Here is a 19,397-nt window from a genome sequence, read left to right on the forward strand (position 1 = left end):
TGAGTACATGATGATATTATCATTTTTACTGATCGCAGATACTGAGTATTGGCATGTTTTCACAAGTTATCGAAACAGTATACTCACCCTACACACGACAACCGAGTCTTGTCCTCTCCATGATATTTTGATTGGCTCGTATGTTCTGTCCACAAATCTAGTAGATTGATGTAATGATGCCATTACTGATATCCAGGCGACGCACTTAAGAACCCGTGGCATTGTACACCATGTCCTGGCCACTGGTGCGTGGCACACGTATATGTACCTGCGAACAAAAAAGAATATTTCGGTGTTATTAAAAAATATGTGTTTAGTTTTCGCCAACAACAATAAAAATATATTAAATGAGTGTATTGTATATTGATATAATACTACATTGTTCGTGGAAAAAAACCGTTTTCGCCATTGAATGAATTCAGTTTAATTAATTAATATTACATTTTATGTAAACGCGTTGGATACAACTCGGTTAATCATTTGGGTGATTCAAAATTGTGCTCGACACTTATCGGATGTACCTTTTTTTGTTAAAATTTTTTTTTTACACGATTGCATATACTCGCAACCAGGCAAAAAAAAATGTATGCATGCAATTTATCTTTCCATTACAAAATGAATTAATTAAATCATAGTATTTAAAATTTGTCGACAAAAAACAAAGCTATTTTAGATAGTTTTTTCTACCATGGGAAATATTTTACACTGAATAGATCATCATGTATATTTATACAAACGATCTCGTTTATTATACATACAAGTTAACTCAAAAATGTACTTATGTAAATATATGTAAATTAATAACACGTATATTAATGTTAAAGATAGTATTGAGAAATAAATATACGAAACAGTAGGTATCTAGTATATATGTACCTTGGTCTTGGTATATTACCAAACAGGGATGACTTAGACAATATATACGATTCATACTTATTTCTACAGATTACAGGACAATAATGTATTTTAAAAATTATTAAAATAGTTGATTTCGTTATTTCATCAATACAGAATTATAATTAATAAGATATTTATTTTGTATATATATTTTGTTAAATTAAATAATAATACCTTATAGTTTTAGAACTATAGAAAAATCAAATTTCATAACATACATAGTGTTCCCGAATAAATGTGGATGACATTGTTTCAGCGGGAGAGTTGCGATCACAGGCGAGTCACTAATCGCTTTAGAGTTTAATCACCAAATTACGTGACTTGTAATTTGTGCAAAATGAGGTCAAATTACGGAATCAATTAAGTACACTTGCTTTTGAAATACACCATAATAATCAGATTGAAGCAATTATTGTAGCACCCCATACTCCTAAGACATAAGAACCATATTATAACTTGTGACAAATGCCAATAAAAAAATAACGGTATGTACATGATTTTATAAGTAAATAAAAAACGCTAATGTCAAAAGCACAATATGTTGTTTATTACATCACAATTTATAATAATTATTACTGTAAGATATCTTTTATATTTTCAATGATAAAATTAAACTCTGATTTATAATATGTATATTATATATCTTATATTCAAATAGGTTTATTCACCTACCACATATGCATGTGTAAAATAAAAATACATATTATATTTCATTATTTACTTGCATGGTAAATTATTATATTCTCTGAATTTCTATGAAAAAAAATATGATGAATAATTTCAAATTTTCAAATTGAAAATTGTATGCATTTTTAACAGACATACAATAAAATGTATTTTTTTTGTGATTTTGACGAAATTTATACAAAATTAAACTTGTATTTAAAATTATTGTAAGAACAACTTATGAAAAATTCTTAGCATACATATTATTTAAGTCAAAAGTGTTGGTATTAAAATGTTTTGAATTTCTAATTACAAAATAATTTGCAAATGTTCACAATTTCGTCGAAATTTGAACTTCAAACGCTTATTAATTAAATAAATAAAAAAATAAATAAATATTGTTTTCAAAATGTTTTAATAATTACTGTAAGAATTTTATAATTAATATTGTATTATATTTTCAAGGTTTTTAACTTATAAGTAAAAATGTAAACATACCTACATGTATCGGGTAAAGAGTAAAAAAATGTTTACATTTTCAAATACTAATTTATAAATATCACAAAAAGGGCAAAAATATATTGAAAATTATAATAGGTTTAGAAATATTTAGGCACATAAATATTTAGTGAACAATTTAGTCTTTAATTTAATTGATTTTTTCGAAAACTGGTGTGCGTAAATATTCATATTTTTCAGTATTTTTTTTTTAGTTTCCAAATTATTTTTAAAAGTAATGAGAATTTTCTGCCATCAAAGTTGAAAATTTTAAAAGTTCAAAAGCTAATAAGTGAAGACAAACACACATACACAATAATACATAACTGTAAAACTAATATTTTCATCACTACTCACAGTCTAAAATAGGTATTGGTTATTGGTTATTGGTTATTTCATATAACATTTCAAAATAAAATATTTAAAATTCTGAAAATTACTTCATAAAATATTTTCATTTAAATAGCTATTTCATTATGTTATGCAATGAAAGTATACATCGTTGAACGCAACTAACCTCACTTTTATTCCCAAATGAAATATTGTTATTAAAAAGATAAGATTGTAAGTTAGATATTTAATTTAAAAATAATTTTTTTTATTTATTTTCAAAATGTTTGAACGTGTGTACCATGTAAATTTTGACTTAAGTAGCTCATATTAATCTCCAGACAAAATTATTACGCCAAACTTGCTTATATTTTACATGAAATTTATTATTTATGATATAACATACGATTTGTACTAAACTGAAATAAATTATTTTTAGATTATACTTTAACACGCTCTCCTGCAGGCCAATTCAATATATCTACGTTTGAACCTTTTCATTTTTAAATCAAAACGTAAATGTACAAAGAGAAAAAAATGTCTGTTTGCCTTTTACGTTAAAATATTTTACACAATCATACTAAAAATATGAATTATAGCGTTTTTGTTGCAATATAAAATAAATCAATATTGTGATATTTATATTATAATTTATAAAATATAAAATAAATCAACAGTTTATTCAGATTTTTTGTACATTATTATAAAAATGATATATAAATATATGTTATGTGTATATTTTATGCCCTGCTAAATGTACTAAAATTCGATTTAACCTATACGATTCCATAATATATTTACATTTATCTACATTAACACTCTTATTATTATACTATGTGAAAATCGTCTTTATGAGTAAGTGAATATAAGACCTTTTAATATGTATGAATTTATATAATTGCTATACTTGCAATTTTTTTTTAATTTTAGTTTTAAGTTTATACATGAATAATGATTAACGGATATAGGTAAACATAGGAATTATTTGTAAATTTAATTATTTTTTAGAAAATTAGTAACCATTAACATAAAAAGTCTACAAATAATATTTTTTAAGTGTAGTCTTTCAACGAAAAAAAAAATGTTTAAGTGTTTTGATAAATGTCTAATGAAATATACAAGTGGAGTCCGCCAATAGCACTTTAACTGTTATGTTATCATAAACTTTCCATCAGAAACCCGTTTGGCGTGAGAAAAGATCCATAAGGTATTTTAGTCATGTAACTTTTAAAATCAAATAAACATAGTTGCAGTTTTCGATGAGAACTTCATCCATGCATTAGCATTGTTGGTTGTTGTTACCGGCATAAACAAATAATATTATAGCATCCATAAATAATAATTAAAGTAGAATAAAATAAGTTACTAAAAACGAATAGCTCGTGTATAACAAAAACTATTAAAAAGTACAGAAAAAACATTCCCCAGTCTTTAGTGAAAGTTAAATTTTTTACTTTTTATTTAATTTAAATAAATCTATTCGCCTCGCTGAACGAGGTTTTTAAGTATAGTAAAAATAAAGAGATCGTTTTGCTGTCTTAATGATATCGCTTTAGACAAAAGAAAATTATATCAACAATAATTTACTGTGATGTACGAACCGTTAAATTTTTTAAAAGACCTAATCAAACTTTGAAAGCTCGGTTTGGTTTGAATAATGAACCAATAGAATAAAAATACTCAGGTACTGAAGTTTATAAAGAACCATAAATAAATAATATCATTCTTAAAGTGAATTTAATGTTTAGAGTTGATATTAAAGTTTGATATAAGTGCAATTTCAATTGTTTAGTTCGATTTGGGTTCAAAAAAAAATTATCAGTTTGATTTTTGTTTGCTAAATTTAAAATTCAATTTGTCCTAAAAAATAGACTAGTAGATTGCAGTTAACATAATTATTGTCAGTAACTGTAACAGGTACTTTTTAGTTATTACAGTGGTATAACTTAAGTATTAAGCATAATTTAGGCATTATGTCAACAATCAAAATTTTAATACCTCATAGTATTTTACATTTATACTGCATATGACACGGTTAGAATGCGATTTCCTTTTTCTTACTAATTAAATAAATGCATGATGTGATTTAAGTTTTATTTAAATATTTAATAACATATTAAATATTAAGAAGGTTCTTATCTGTTATTATTGTTATTACAAAGTAATGCACTGTAGTAATATTAGTTAATGCTTTTTTTTGCCAAGGTTGATTCCTTCTAAAATAAAAAAGATTTATCAATATTTATTGATAAATCTTTAAATTTTGTTCAAGATTTGTTCAAGATTTGGATCTATTTCTGATTGATTGGTAAAATTAATGTCAAATGGTGCTAAATATTATGATTGGAAAACAGAAAGCTTCCGTTGCTTCCGGGCAGAATTTATTTTGATTGGAAAATAACAAAATTACGAAAGCTTTTCGTTGCGGCCTACTATGATTGATTTTCAGAATTGTCGAAAGATACTTTTGAGGATTTGTTCATCATAGTTGACTCTCTTTGTGATCCCCTTGATTAACTACTGTGATGTTAAATTGCGATGAAGACTATAAGAAAGTAAACTATAATACCACAAAGTCATTGTTGAAATAGAAAACAATCAGGGTCATCGCTAGAAATAATTGAAGACTATATAATATGTAAGGTTGGGGTAGATACTTATGTATAGTTTGTTACACCACCAATTTTCCAATTGAAAACATTTTTGTATCAAAAAATATTTTGTTAATCGTCATATTGGTTCTGGAATGAGCCGTTAACTGTATTTTGGTTGTCTATAGGTAATTACGTTTAAATCAAATAATTATGCACTCTTGTATTTTATTAAAAACTTATTTCATAAGATATTAATTATTTTAATGACCAACTGACACGTCTTGAAATAGTTAGCAGATAATATTATATTGGATAATTGTTTGCAATAATATGCATTGTAAATATATTTTATTATATTCAAAACCATTATTATTATTATTATTATTATTATTAAATTGTATCACAAATATAATTGTTATTAAACTTTAATTTAATTTAATAGCTTAAATAAAATATAACTTAAATTTAATATTTATGTAAAAAAACCTAACTGTTTAAGTGAAAATTAAATAGTGGTCAAGCCGTCCAAAGTTATTCTAGTTATAAAAAAAAAATGAATTAATTTATCCAATATATCGTAACACCGATATCTACCTATTAGGTACATAGTACGATTCAATCATATAGGTAGGTCGAAACACAAAAAACAGCGTTTGTGTTTAGAAAATTAAATAGGAATAAAAAATGATAGTCGTGTACTTTACTTGGATTCTCGGTGTATTCAAATGACACTTTTAACTTTATAATGTAACCAACTGTTACAAGTCCATAATAAAATATATTACCACAAAGTGCCCGACGGTGCTCTTGTTTAACTGGTTATAAGATAATGTAGTTTCATTAGTTTTTACAACTTCAAAAAGTTCTAAAATCTTAGGTAATTTTTTTTACATTTAAATATTTTCAAGTTAAATTTCAGAAATTTCTTATACAGCTTATTAAATCTTATAAAGTTAAGCTCGAGACATTTTTGTAGGTAAATTATGTAGTTTGTTCAATATAATCACATAATGATATCATTGTCTCAATTGTAACGTATTTATGATTTTGAAATATTTTTATAACTATGAATCTAATTGCATCGCAATCAAAATTTGGCTCACTTGACGAGTAAATAATAATACATTTTCTTATTTAAAAGATTAATCTAAATTAATCTAAATCTTTAAAAAAATTAATCTGATACACTTTTCGTTGGGTTTGACATTGTTCCAGCCGATATTTCTGTAAGTGAATCACCGTGAATTCAATGACATTATAAAACCACCTAGTGCATCAAATAACGCGGAATATGCGACGTAAACTCAGAATATTTATAGTTTGCGAATCTTGGCGGGATACCATAACTCTATCATATAAAATATAAACGTGCATTCAACAGTTCTTCTTATTTTCTTAAAGCTGAGCCTTTTCATAGCCAAAAAATGGACTTTCACTCTTCTCTTTTTCATGCTAGAGTCTTCATACGTACCCTTTGCATCCAGCCATTCCAATTATCTCTCTTATTTTGTCTTCCTCGTTCTTCCTCTTCCTTTCAATCCATTGATTCTTGCTTCCCTTATGTTGGTTATGAAGAGATTATGTCCCATTAAGGGTTCTATATGTTTTTCACTTCTTGATCTAATGATAGATAGCAATACTTTATTTTCTTCTCCAGGCCTACATTTCCATTGCTTCAATTCTTTTTTCATCTTGTGCTGTTTAGGTTTTGGTGTCCAGGTTTCACTACCATACAAAGCTTTTGACAAAAATTTTTCTGGTTGTGAGGTTAAGATTTTTGTTTGTTGGTACCTTTTCTTTTTTTGTTGAGGCTCTCCGTGTCATGGCTATTCGGTGTCCTTTTCTATCGAATATCTGCTGTCACTCGTAAGTATACTCCCTAAATAAGTTTATTGTTGTATCTGATCAATTGTTTTGTTATCCAATTGTATGTTAACGGCAGGGACTCTGCTTTTCTTACTTAGCACCATGACTTTTGTTTACTTTATATTCAACAATTATTAGGTATATAATAATATTAATTATATAATAGTATTAATATCAGTGTATTATCAAGTAGGCGTATTATTCGTTTTTGTTTTTTCTCCTCCTTCGCCCATCCGACGATCATCTATGTCTGTATTTACATTAACAAATAATTATGAATATAATAAAAAAAAAAATAATAATAATAATATTTAAAAAAAAATCGACGTCTATTTTTGTTATTATAAGTTTGCCATTCAACTACCGATCAACAGCTGCTCTACGTCTCTAAAGACATTTCAGTGCTCAATTACTTGTATTATAACAATATTATTATTATGTTAGCGAACGCCGCCCAGACGATAAACCGCATTGTCCATATCGCGTATCCGTGCGCCATCGTCAGCTGTAGTAACTGTAAACGGATGTTTGATCAACAACTGTTGTTTAACAAACATCCGTGTACATAAATAAAATATAACGATTTATAACAATTACTATTGAGGAGGAGGAGGCGATCCATGATCGTTTTCATATTGTACAGTGAAGGGTATTAAACTACAGCCACGGTTCTAGGTAAGATTTGACGCCAGTTGTTTACATAAATACCTCTGTCGGGTGTAATATTGGTTACTGTCACTCAGTAATTATTATTATTATTATTATTATTATTATTAGGTACTGTTTACAATGCTCGTCGCGCGTTCATGTCGCAGAATTGATTTCCTTTCTCGTCCGGTGTTAGTGTCGATGTAAGCCCTTGTACAACGCGAACAGATTATGAGGTCCCGAGTAGGTACTATAGATAGGCAGGTCCCCACTCTCCAGGGCAGGGTCGTGGGTATGCAATTAAATATATTGACATCAAGTGTTTCACTTAGGGAACTTGGACGTTTTTCATTCGGTTTTGATTTGCAGTAGTCTTGTATTATTATACACCGACTTTGTTTGTGAAAAAAAAAACCATCTTGAATAGTATTCGTTTACGATATCCTGCTATTTAAAGTATTACGATTTACAACGTGAATACTAAATAATAATATTAATTCAATTCTTTTTTTTCCCTTGCCAAATATTTATTTTGTCATTTTTAATTTACAAAAGAATTTTTTATTTTATTTATTTAGAAAATTGTGTTAGGTATTTACAATTTAATATACATTTTTTTTATTAAAACGAATCAAATCAAATACACCAAAACACATTATATCAGTTATGATTATGATTATTAAAGACAATTTAAGTAATTAACTGTATATTTCAATAAGTTCATTAGTTCTAACAAATTGGTTAGTAATATTATATAACAGTAATAAGTAATAGCATATTATTTATAGTCATTATTTTATACAAATATAAAGAACACTATTACAACATATTGTAGCCTTAACGATATGATAAAGTTTGACTGCTTGTGGTTATTTTTTTAGCATATGAGGTGGTTTCTATTTTATTATGAGATGTAGAAAACTACATAGGTACACGTTAAGAATCCAATTTTACTAAACATTTTACATAGCAGTTGAAAGTTAAGATTTTCCATTCAAGGATCGTCTGTTAAATTAATCATAAATAAGTGTAGTATTCAAAATTTCGTTAATGACATGAATTATTCATGAAATATAAAAGCAGATAAAAAAGCATGCTGTTAAAATCGAGTACAGCGTTTGTAAAGTTTTAATATCATATCGTATATAGTAATTGTAAAATCTTAATTTTTTTTCTAACTGAATTAGGATTATGACCTAAAAGTTTTTCTCAATCTTTCAGAACGTGACAGTTGTTGTGCGTATACATTTGTGCAATCAAAAGTCGGCGGAGATGAAAAGTTCTTCCGGAAATCCAGTAACGTCCTCTCCCGAAGTTCCGGGTCAAAAGAACAACAAGACAGAATTCGCATGGCGCAAAGTTCTCTACAGACATTTGTGATTCTTGAGTGGCAGTAAGTAACGATTCCACTTGCTTGAAGCGTATGTTTTAAATCGTTATTATGTTTGTCTTATAAACTACCTACCTATCCAATAAAAACACAGCTGTAGGTACCTCGCACCTATATCTAGAACTAGGTTAATACCTAACTAAAAACTAATGAACTTTTTGTTTAAAATCGAATTTGAACGATATTATAACAAATTATGCAGTTGTGTATATATATTTTTTTATATTCATATACGATTGAAATTTAATAAAGTATATTTTCATTATAATAATATTTTCCGGGTACAACAAAGACGTCATTAAAGTTTGAATCAAAGTTTTGTATGTATTATAAAAAAAACCAATCACTGAAAAAAGAAATTAAAAATTATCATTTAAACTAAAGGAAATTGAATTATATTTTAGGAATAATTTGAAAGAAATACTACAATATAACAACTACTGATGGATGAGGTTTCGGTGCATATGAGTACACGCTGTATTAGATTTCGTGTATTATTCAAATATTCGGTACGCACAACGTTAATATTTGCATGGAAGGAAATTCTTGTTCAAGAAGTTCAATAGCACAAGAAAAACAAAATATTATGATTTTGTTTTTAAAGAACAGCCATCATTTTTAATATACCTAGTCTGATGATTTATCGCGCACACCTAGATAGTAAAATTAATTCCGTGTGATTTATTCAACGGAATTAAACGTCAAAGTTTTTGCATGGGATGACTCTCATTTTTTTCCGCTTGATATGTATTCAACCTGTCGGCAGTTATGCTCGAAGGTATTGTGTCCCTGTGAATTATGAACCATTCGTGCTACTGACGTTTTCATATCGACAAAATTTGACATTTATAGTCACGTTTGGGATACAGTATAGGAAGTTGTATTTTGAAATTGATTTTTACCCGACAAATTAGTCGGTCTAAAAACTTATCAGGCACTTAAATTTAAAAAAAAAAAAACTTATAGCAGTTGAGTGTGTACTTCACATGTCAATAAAATACATCTTTCGGTAGGTACCTAGTTATACTGTTGAATTACAACACATGTACCTAAATTTTACACTTAATGTATTAATTGATAATTTATGGCGTTAATTGGCATATATGAAAAAAACTTATTACAATTTTATAACGTTTTTAAATTTATATGTTGATTGGATACTTCTTTTTAGATATTAAAAGTAAAAATAAAAACCCGAATTCATTTTTTTTGTTTACTTGTAAGTTTTAGAAAGCTATAGTTTAGTTATATTTTTGTGATTTATGAAATATTAACCAAAGGGACTTTCAATTTTTCATCATGTTTGTTATTATTTTCTATGCACTATGATATTTTCAAAATAATTAGACTAAATTTAAGCTATTTTACTCTGAATTTATTCATAATAATTTACTATGGTGGCGGTATTGATTTATAATTATATCAATTATTTAATATTCTAGCAGACATTAGTTTAATCTACAGTATTTCCATATTTGTTTGTATTAGGTAAATTTTTTCAAACATTTTCAATCGGGAACTCAGATCACCTTTAACAGCTATCTACTTTAATATTATGATTATTTAATGAGTTGATTCAAAACAAAATTTTATGTTTAAATTGAACTATAGATATGAAATATAAAATAAAATGCTCTTAAGAACTTGTTGACCATTAGGTGTTAGTTTAAATATACCTTGGTAGTAATAATAAACTCTCGATAAAATAACACTATCTCGTTTATATTGGCTCATATAAATAAAAAAATGAAAAATAAATGCTTATTTGTTTATATATTTTTACACTAAGCAAAGAAATTTACCTCTTTATAAATATTCATACTTAGTCTGAGTCTTAATTATTTTACTGCAATTAGTTCTTTATTTAATATAACTCTTTGTTTTGACTCAACGTTATTTTTTACTTCGATACATTTTAACGAAAAATAGTAAGTTACACGTACTTATAAAGTATAAATTAACGTAAGTGGTAAATGAATAAATATGTTTTATTATTTTATCGCAATCATTAAGTATTGGATACCTAGCAATTTTTAGATTATTTTCAGATTATTTTTATACAAATATAATCCACCAATGCTAACTCAGCTATGGATATATATATACGCATATTTAAAAAAATGTATTGGTATAATTTAAAAAATAATGTTTGTAGATGTACAAGTCTTAAATATGGCTAAAGGCATCACTTTTTACATCTATTTATTTTTCTCCATATTTGTTTATAACAAATATTGTGATTTTATCTAAGAAAACTTTTTATGATTATAATAAATGTCGTCATTAAATGTACCAATCGTGTATCAATAAGCTAAAAATTATTATACCCTGAGGGTTGTGATTATATTCCTTGAAAATAAAATTTGTTTAATTTTCTTCGTTATCATTTTCCTTATTTAGTTATGTAACATCTTTAAAATTCCTTTTTTGTATCAAAAAATGTATATGACTGTGTAGTCAAAATATATTAGCTGTACAAAAATACATTTTGAATATGTTTCAGGGCAGTATTAGTACAATGAAAAAAAAGCCCGAAATTCCACTCCTCTACCGTGGCCACATAAACTTCACCGGTAACGAGCAGGTAAAGTAGTGGTTGAGTTTTATCTTTATGTACTTAGATATACTCCCCCCTGAAGGTAAGCATCATAGCTAGGATGATAAGATATTATTTCGGGCAAATCAATTTCAATTCGTACACTCTTCCTGAACGAAAAGAATTGAAGAAAAGATTATTTGTACAATTTTATATCATGACCGTTATGCGTATATTGAAATTCACTAAACACTGTAGTTAAATATTTTAATATGCAGAATTACAAGGAAAATTTCAAATATGCACCCCACATTAGTTACTATCAAAAAAAAAAAAATGTTGCTTCATTGTATTGTTTCATAAATCCTAAATTCATAGTCATTAATATTTTATTAAATTATATAACAAACGAGGACAAATTAAAATAAATAGTATTATTTAAAAAAAGGAGAATTCTGTTTTTCTTGAATAATTTTATATTTAACAAAAAATAGTCATAAATTAATATCAAGAATTAATCTTAAAACAAATTTGATAATTTCATTCTAAATTACTTACATTGTATTTATCATTTTATCTATGTTTTTAAAATTGACGTTTGTCAGTCAATTATTTTATTAGAAAAATGTCAGTTCCACATCTTTAGAAGTAATAGTCCCGAATTTTGAGGCAACTATATATGTTGTGTCGAATTCTAATTAAAGTGTTTGATATTTAATTAATTTAAAGTAGCTCACAATTTTTTGATAGCATTTTAGAAATTTTTCATAAGTAGATCAACCATTTTGCTTGTGAAAATTTTAAAGAGATTATTTTGCTTTTTAAATCAAAGTAATGATGCAATCCAAAGTCCTAATTTCAAGACATTTAAAGAATTGTTTCAATAAAAACCAAAAAATTAGCAGATGCACCTATACCTACGTTTAATTTACATCAAACAGTTTATTTATTTATAAATTGTATCATCTGAGTTGATCTGGTTGAGGCTTTGAAGTATTTGTTTTATTTGTTCATAAAAAAATTTTATATCTGCGATGTTCAAATGATAATTCGGTTCTGGTGATAGATTTATAATCCATTGGCTTAGTGTTCTAGATAATCAACGCTATACGAGGATTTAAAAAAAAAACTTTTTCACGTTTACTATAACATGTTTCTCCTCATTTAAATTCATCACTTTTCAGCTGTTAGATATAATCATTGGACTTTAAAAGTAATGTCAATTGTTGAGTGTTTTATAGTAATTTGCATTGATATAGAACTTGCTTCTATAACCATAATTATAGGTGTTTGCGGTGTCGCATCACTCCCAAATAAAAGCGCAGGGTAATGTTGTATACCTTCGGGCCACAGTTAATTTAGAAATTTTATAAATAATTTTGAAACGTTGGAGTCATATTTACTTTGCCCATTTAAGAACATTGTTGTATTTGGACCATCGGTTTCCAAAGTTTCAAAAACAACATTAGCGATGTATCACATTGCAACGATTGTTGTTTGTTCGTTTGAAAATCCGCCTTTTTCCTTTTGAATTTATTATCTAAGAATTATATTCATCGTATAACTAAAAGCGATGATTTAAATAGTTTTTACGAATTGTTGGTTCATCGGATATTTTTTTGCATGCATAATTGTACAAAAACAGTTTAAATTGTGTATGTTAAGTTTTCTTAGTAGTACATTTGGAAAAATCAATGCTTTGCATAAATCTACAAAGAAACGAGCCTTTATTCAACATTGTCTTAGTGAATAAACTATAAGATATATTTTGTTTACGGGTCTTAAATAAATTCACAGATTTTAAATGCTGTTCAGTTTTAATGTATTGTGTAATTGAATATCGCTAATCGGTGCTAACTTTTATTTTACATAACTTACATGATATTATTGACCAACAGTTAAAACGAAATTTTCCCATAACCATAAAGATTATTTGATAGCGACTATCTATCTTTGGAATTTTTAAAAAACTAGGCAAAAACGCGCATTTTGTGACAAACACGCGAACACAAGATAAATATTTTAATGCAACTGAAATAATACCAATGGTTCGAATATGGGGATCTGAATCTTATGTTAATATGTACCAAAATTTAAATATCATTACCATCACCCATATGGCTGTTCCAGTAAATTTCTGTACTAATCGACAAATACAAAATCAGAATCCAAATTATATTTTTATTTATGTTCATACATTTTTAGAAAACACCTAAATTCGCACTGAAGTATGAAAAAATCGTAAAATTTAAGTCCCGGAGACATCAAAAGGTCGAACTATGCACTAAAATGCATACAAATATCAACGCTCTAAATGCATTAGTTATTAGGTACTTTGGATTGTGAGCAGCAAACTTTCCATCAAAACTTCAGTGCTCTTGGCAAATGTTAATCCGTGCCTGGTGCACATACCAACGTCGGACCAAAACGTTTTGTTGTTGGAATATTTTCTAGAATGCAGTAAACCGTGAGAAGAGCTACCGGCCACGCTTCGACGGCAACGCTGGTAGCGATGGCGGTTGCTGTTTCGTTTTCGTCGAACTGTCGCTTTCGTCGTAGTTAATTTGTGCACAGATGCACAGTCCAGTGGACGCTAGACGTGTCAACTTAGATTTCGGTCATGCCAAGAACAGTTTTTTTTTTGTTTTCAATACATCTTTCGACGGTTTTATATTGCTAACCCCTTATAGTGTCATTATTATTACTATACCCGTCAATATATGGCGTGGAAATTTTTATCAAATAGCAAGTGACAATGTAAAATCATTGCTAATTTTTCGTTTCATTTCAAATATCATTATAAAATACATTATAAAAATTAATATCGAAACAGAAAAATTAAAACCAGTATTTAAAACCAAAATTAAAACCTAAACAATTAATTAAAACCGAAATCTATCCAGTACAGAAAAAAGTATAGTCTGGTATTATAATTTATATCATAGTCAGTATACGAGATATATTGTACATAAACAAAATAATTTTTAATTTTAATAAAAATAATTTTTTTATATTATGTATGTAGCATAAGTGACTATAAATTATTAATAAAAAAAATTTAAAATATTGATTATAACAAAAGTTATTGCATTATCATAGACAGTGCTTTCTGTTACATTCTGTATATAAAATAAGATATTCTAACTGACTAATCAAGGTACAGTCAAAACTATAATATCTAGCTATAGAGACTAGTAATGTTCATGTTACTTTTGTACTACCACATAATATTAGTGCAATCAGAAAGTATTTTCTTTGAAATTTCAATCGACGATCACACGAGAATTTGTTGGCTCACGAAAAAAGGATATGTTTTGTTTGTATAGGGTTCAATTTGTTACAAAAAATAAAAAAGTTATTATGATTGGATATAATAGTAGGTACACCTGTATTTTGGCTACAACCATTCGAATGACTGTGTTAATAATACAAGTAGTTTACATTTCACAGATTTTATGGCAGGACAACTACACTGGTATTATTTAATTTGTCACGGGAAACTCTGTTCAGGATTATCTTTTATAATTGAAAATCCACAGTTTATGATCGATATTCATAAAATTGTCATCAATAAATTCGGCAAAATCTGAAGTGTCATAGCCCATCTGTAGTGCCATAAGCTTCTTTTTGCTTTTCAACACGTAAATGTTGAATATTGTTAACTCACAAAACTCTAATTTTTTTATTCATATTATATTGTTGCCATTGATTACAGAAAATAAAATAGTTTTCATTAAAGGATATATAATTTAAAATCTGTATTTTATACTTGGTCAAAACAACCCAAATCACCGAGTTAAAAATCTGTGCACTCAGTGTGCAATTACATTTAACCAAGTTAAGAAGGTGTAAATTCAAGTATGTAGCTTATACAATTAATTTTTAAATTACTTGTTTGTCATACAGGTTTTCAGTCACAAAATGATATTTACATTATCTCGATTTCATGGATTCGTAAAAAATAGTAAGGTATTAAATTAGGTGTCGTACGGAAACCATTCAATACATTGTTGGAAATAATATTATGTCCAAATAAATATCCAAGCCTCTAGGGAAATGTTAAGAACGTTGATCGATCGTATATCACTGTCTTTAAATGTATCAGTCGAAAAATATCAGACAGTGTATGCTTGCGTCGTAAAGCTACGAATATGAACGATAATCCAGCACCAATTCATCAAAACAATATTGCAAGCGTTCTTGTTGAAATTGGTTCACAGCTATCAAACATTTTGTCAGTACAAACAAATAAAAAGGCACTATATATTTACTAATAAGAAGATTGTTTAGCTTCTGATTTTTCTAGAAAATTAATGTTAAACCTGAGATTATTAAAGTTAGAAAGTTAGTATCCACAATAACAATAAAAAAATAGGTTACAGTTTTTAGTATTATTTTTAGGGTCATGGACTATTTGTAGTTTCAAATGTTCTTTGACAAAAACATATTAACACTAATATTTTGAGTAATTAAATAGCATTTTGGAAAAAAATAATGATTTGCACTCAGAAATAATCAATGTTAACTAAATTAATGTCTAAATGAAACATTAAATTTAGTTAAATGTTAAAATTATAAAATTTTAAGACTAGTTTTTACTCATACTATTGAGACTTGACTTAATACATTTGTATGTATAATTAGACAAATTGATATAGAAACAGCACATCGAGAATTCTAAAGGTTCTTAAAGGTCATCACATTAATTATTTATAAATTGTTATTTCAATTTATTTAATTAAACTATATAATTTATTATTCATATTTTATACTTTAGTTGTAGTTTACAACGCCCACGGTGTCTGTCTGTCCGCCCCCAAAAAGTTTCCACAGGCACCTGCGGTTACATTTTTGATTTATATAATATTATGTAATATTCATTTGTTTAGAATTACTGCATCTACACCACAGAACGGCTACACAATTACAAACAAGTACGTTTTCTTCGTTAAACAACACTGATGAAATAATACTCAAAAACTGTTCAACCATAGCATAATTTCTTGAGTCCGATTGCATCTCGTTGGAACCAAGTTCGTCTTAAACCGCGGAACGAATCCAAATTGCACAAGCAAACTTATATCGTCGATTGTTTCGATCTGTTTCTACTAATTTACGATAAAAGTGTATTAAGACAATACTGCAACAGTAGTAGTCAACCGTTGTTGTATCCGATATTTTGTCGCTTATTTTTTGCTATTATATTTTAAGCGCATAATATAATATGTACAAGCGCCTACCTATCTGCGGACAGTTTATTACAAAACATTAGGTACAGTGTACAGCCCACACACATACTATTTTATGTAGGCATGTAATGTACCTGCATATAAAATATACTACAATACAGGCATGACCGTATAAAACAGACGATAAAATAATATAATAACCGATGAACAGCGTAATTTATACAGAAAAAGTATTATAATCAGTAGTTTATTGTTTTCTGTCAAAGGTTTTGAACGGTTGTCCTCGCCCTATTTATGGATAGTGTTGTAAATAGGTACATACAAAGTCGTTTTCTATGTATATATGTATATTTTATGTATATATTGTATAGATGCACAGCCTCGAATTTTTCAGGAAAACTCGTAGCAATCCGACGGTAACGTGTATATTATGAAAAACTGTAGGCTTACATTGTCTTACAAAAACGAGGTTATTCTTTTTTCATTTTTATTAAAAATAATGTTCTGCGGAAACAACAAAAAACTTATTCGGTTTAAATGCTAAAAATATTAGTTTTCGCCAGTATAATACTTAAAATGTACGTTATTATCGTTATTTCATATTGAAATATTTTTATTCCTGTGTTTATGGTCATAAACAGTGGTATTGACATTTTAAATCATCACTTTAGAATCTCCTTGAAGCGAGAAAGGTATTGGTTTTATTTTTGTAATACATTTACAAAAGAATATAACATATTATAAACAGACAACCAATAGCTTAGACGTATTTGCAAAGCTTATAACATAACGCTATGCAATTGATTATCAAATGTTATTTATTCATTTTACTCTAATCGTGTTACGTACATCGTTTTAAAATACAAATATCTCTAAATAAAGGAAGAACTCTAAATATTTTTTTTTTGAAATGATAAGACAGTTATATAAGATTACTTTTGCAAAAATTGTAAATCAAAAATATAGGATAGTATCAAGTGGATAAAAACTGTCAAATAAAGTAGAGACAATTTTTTACGAGAAAACAAAAAAACAATTTTATATTTTCCTTAGAAAATAGAGTGTATCTATATTCTATATGTGTTACTTCAACGGTACCGTTTCAATCGTAGGCAAATATTGACATAAATATTACACACAAACTTTTTAGCAATCGACGTAAAGAAATCATAATTACGACTTTAGAACTTATTTCCATGAATTAATAATTTTTCGTTATTTTTTGCAATAATGTGAAGATTGATAAAACACTACTAAAATTCAATTTAACCAATCTGTAGTACTCAAATCGGCACCGCGTATGAAGAATAAGTCTTATCATCAACAATTTAATAATGTAAATAAATAAACACTAAAGTTTATGTAATTTAGATGTGGGTCCGTTATATTAACACAGAAAACAACTTACACACACCAGATGGGCTACTACTACGTAAACTACAATGCAAAGTAAAATATTTACTTTATAGTAGTTATAATTGTTATTGATATAACAATAGTTGAGTGGGATCTGAGCAACCAAATAAAAATATTTGTATGGCTCGAAGACTCGTTAGGATTTAGAACAGATGGTTCAGAAATATTGATAATATATATTATATACAGATATTGTAAATTAAATAAATAATGTATTAAATATTTTCTGAAAAAATCAATGTAACTAAAAAGATTATAATAAACTTTTTATTATTAATTATTATTAATAATTATTATAGATTATAGCAAAGTATATTTTATAATCGTATGCTTATAATGTATTAATTTTAGTTTATAACCTCTATAGCAGCCTTGAACCTGTTTCCGTCTATCAGCTTTCAATACTAGATATTAAAGTAAACAGCTCTTGTAGATCAAAATACTATTTTAATGTACTAATTTCACTAAAGGTATTTTATTTAAGTTTCTATATTATTATCAAGTAATTATATCAAATAATACCTAATTAAATGTGAATGCCTGTTGGATGTTAGAAATGACATAGGTACTAATTTTATAAACTTTTTCTGGTATTAGTAAATAGATGGTTGTAGGTTTATGCATCTAGTACTAAGCAATCAAGAGTATCTATGTAAATTATTAAAATTTTTTTGTTATGTACTAGCAGTTGTTGCAAGTACTGTCGTACTGGTACTGTTTCTCGTCCATTTGCATGTGCCAGTGATCCATTAAAGTTCCACTTTCAGAATACGTTTTCTCGGTCAAAAGCGTCCCACGGCTACAGATGAGATTATTCGTTTTGATGCCTTTAATCCAAAATCAGAAACATCACCCATATCACTTTTATTTTCATTGGCAAAGCCAAATAATATTCGCACCGATCGCGATGGTTAACAGCGTTCTAACTCATTGGTTCATGTACATAACTAACTATTTTCGAATGATGACATGGTTACTAACTATTCTGTGTATCGCCGAATATAATTTATTGTCACCAAGGTTTTGAGTAGTATTTTTTGTATTATAATATTTAAAACTATAGTTATTTATAAAAAAAAAATATAAGAATTTAAAAGAATTAGTTAGCCATTATGATGATCGCTGAGGTACATCTGAATAACTTTCACCTTTGAAAAGGGAGTAAAGTAGAATTAATTTGTCGTTGGAAGATTTTTCTTGATTGAATTGAGGCTTGGAATTTTTTGTGGGTAGGGAATCCTTTATAGTTAAAGAAATGGTCACTTACTCGGAAGGCAGGCTCAAGGATTTTAGACGGTTGTTGGACTGGTGATTTTCACCACAGTGAACGTATTTGGGATTGCAGTAGGATTTTGTATGATGAAATT

General features: G+C 27.4%; 1 protein-coding gene across 1 annotated transcript in view; it reads right to left on the reverse strand.

The window, feature by feature from the left end:
• The window catches only part of LOC111042827 (sex peptide receptor), a 212,975-nt gene that overhangs the window by 43,463 nt on the left and 150,115 nt on the right, over positions 1–19,397 (reverse strand). The window contains exon 4 of the mRNA XM_022327523.1: positions 88–268. Within this exon, the coding sequence (XP_022183215.1) occupies positions 88–268 (181 nt within the window). The remainder of the gene's footprint in view (positions 1–87; positions 269–19,397) is intronic.

The sequence above is a fragment of the Myzus persicae genome, unplaced genomic scaffold, assembly GCF_001856785.1.
Source record: "Myzus persicae strain clone G006 unplaced genomic scaffold, MPER_G0061.0, whole genome shotgun sequence".
Taxonomy (NCBI): domain Eukaryota; kingdom Metazoa; phylum Arthropoda; class Insecta; order Hemiptera; family Aphididae; genus Myzus; species Myzus persicae.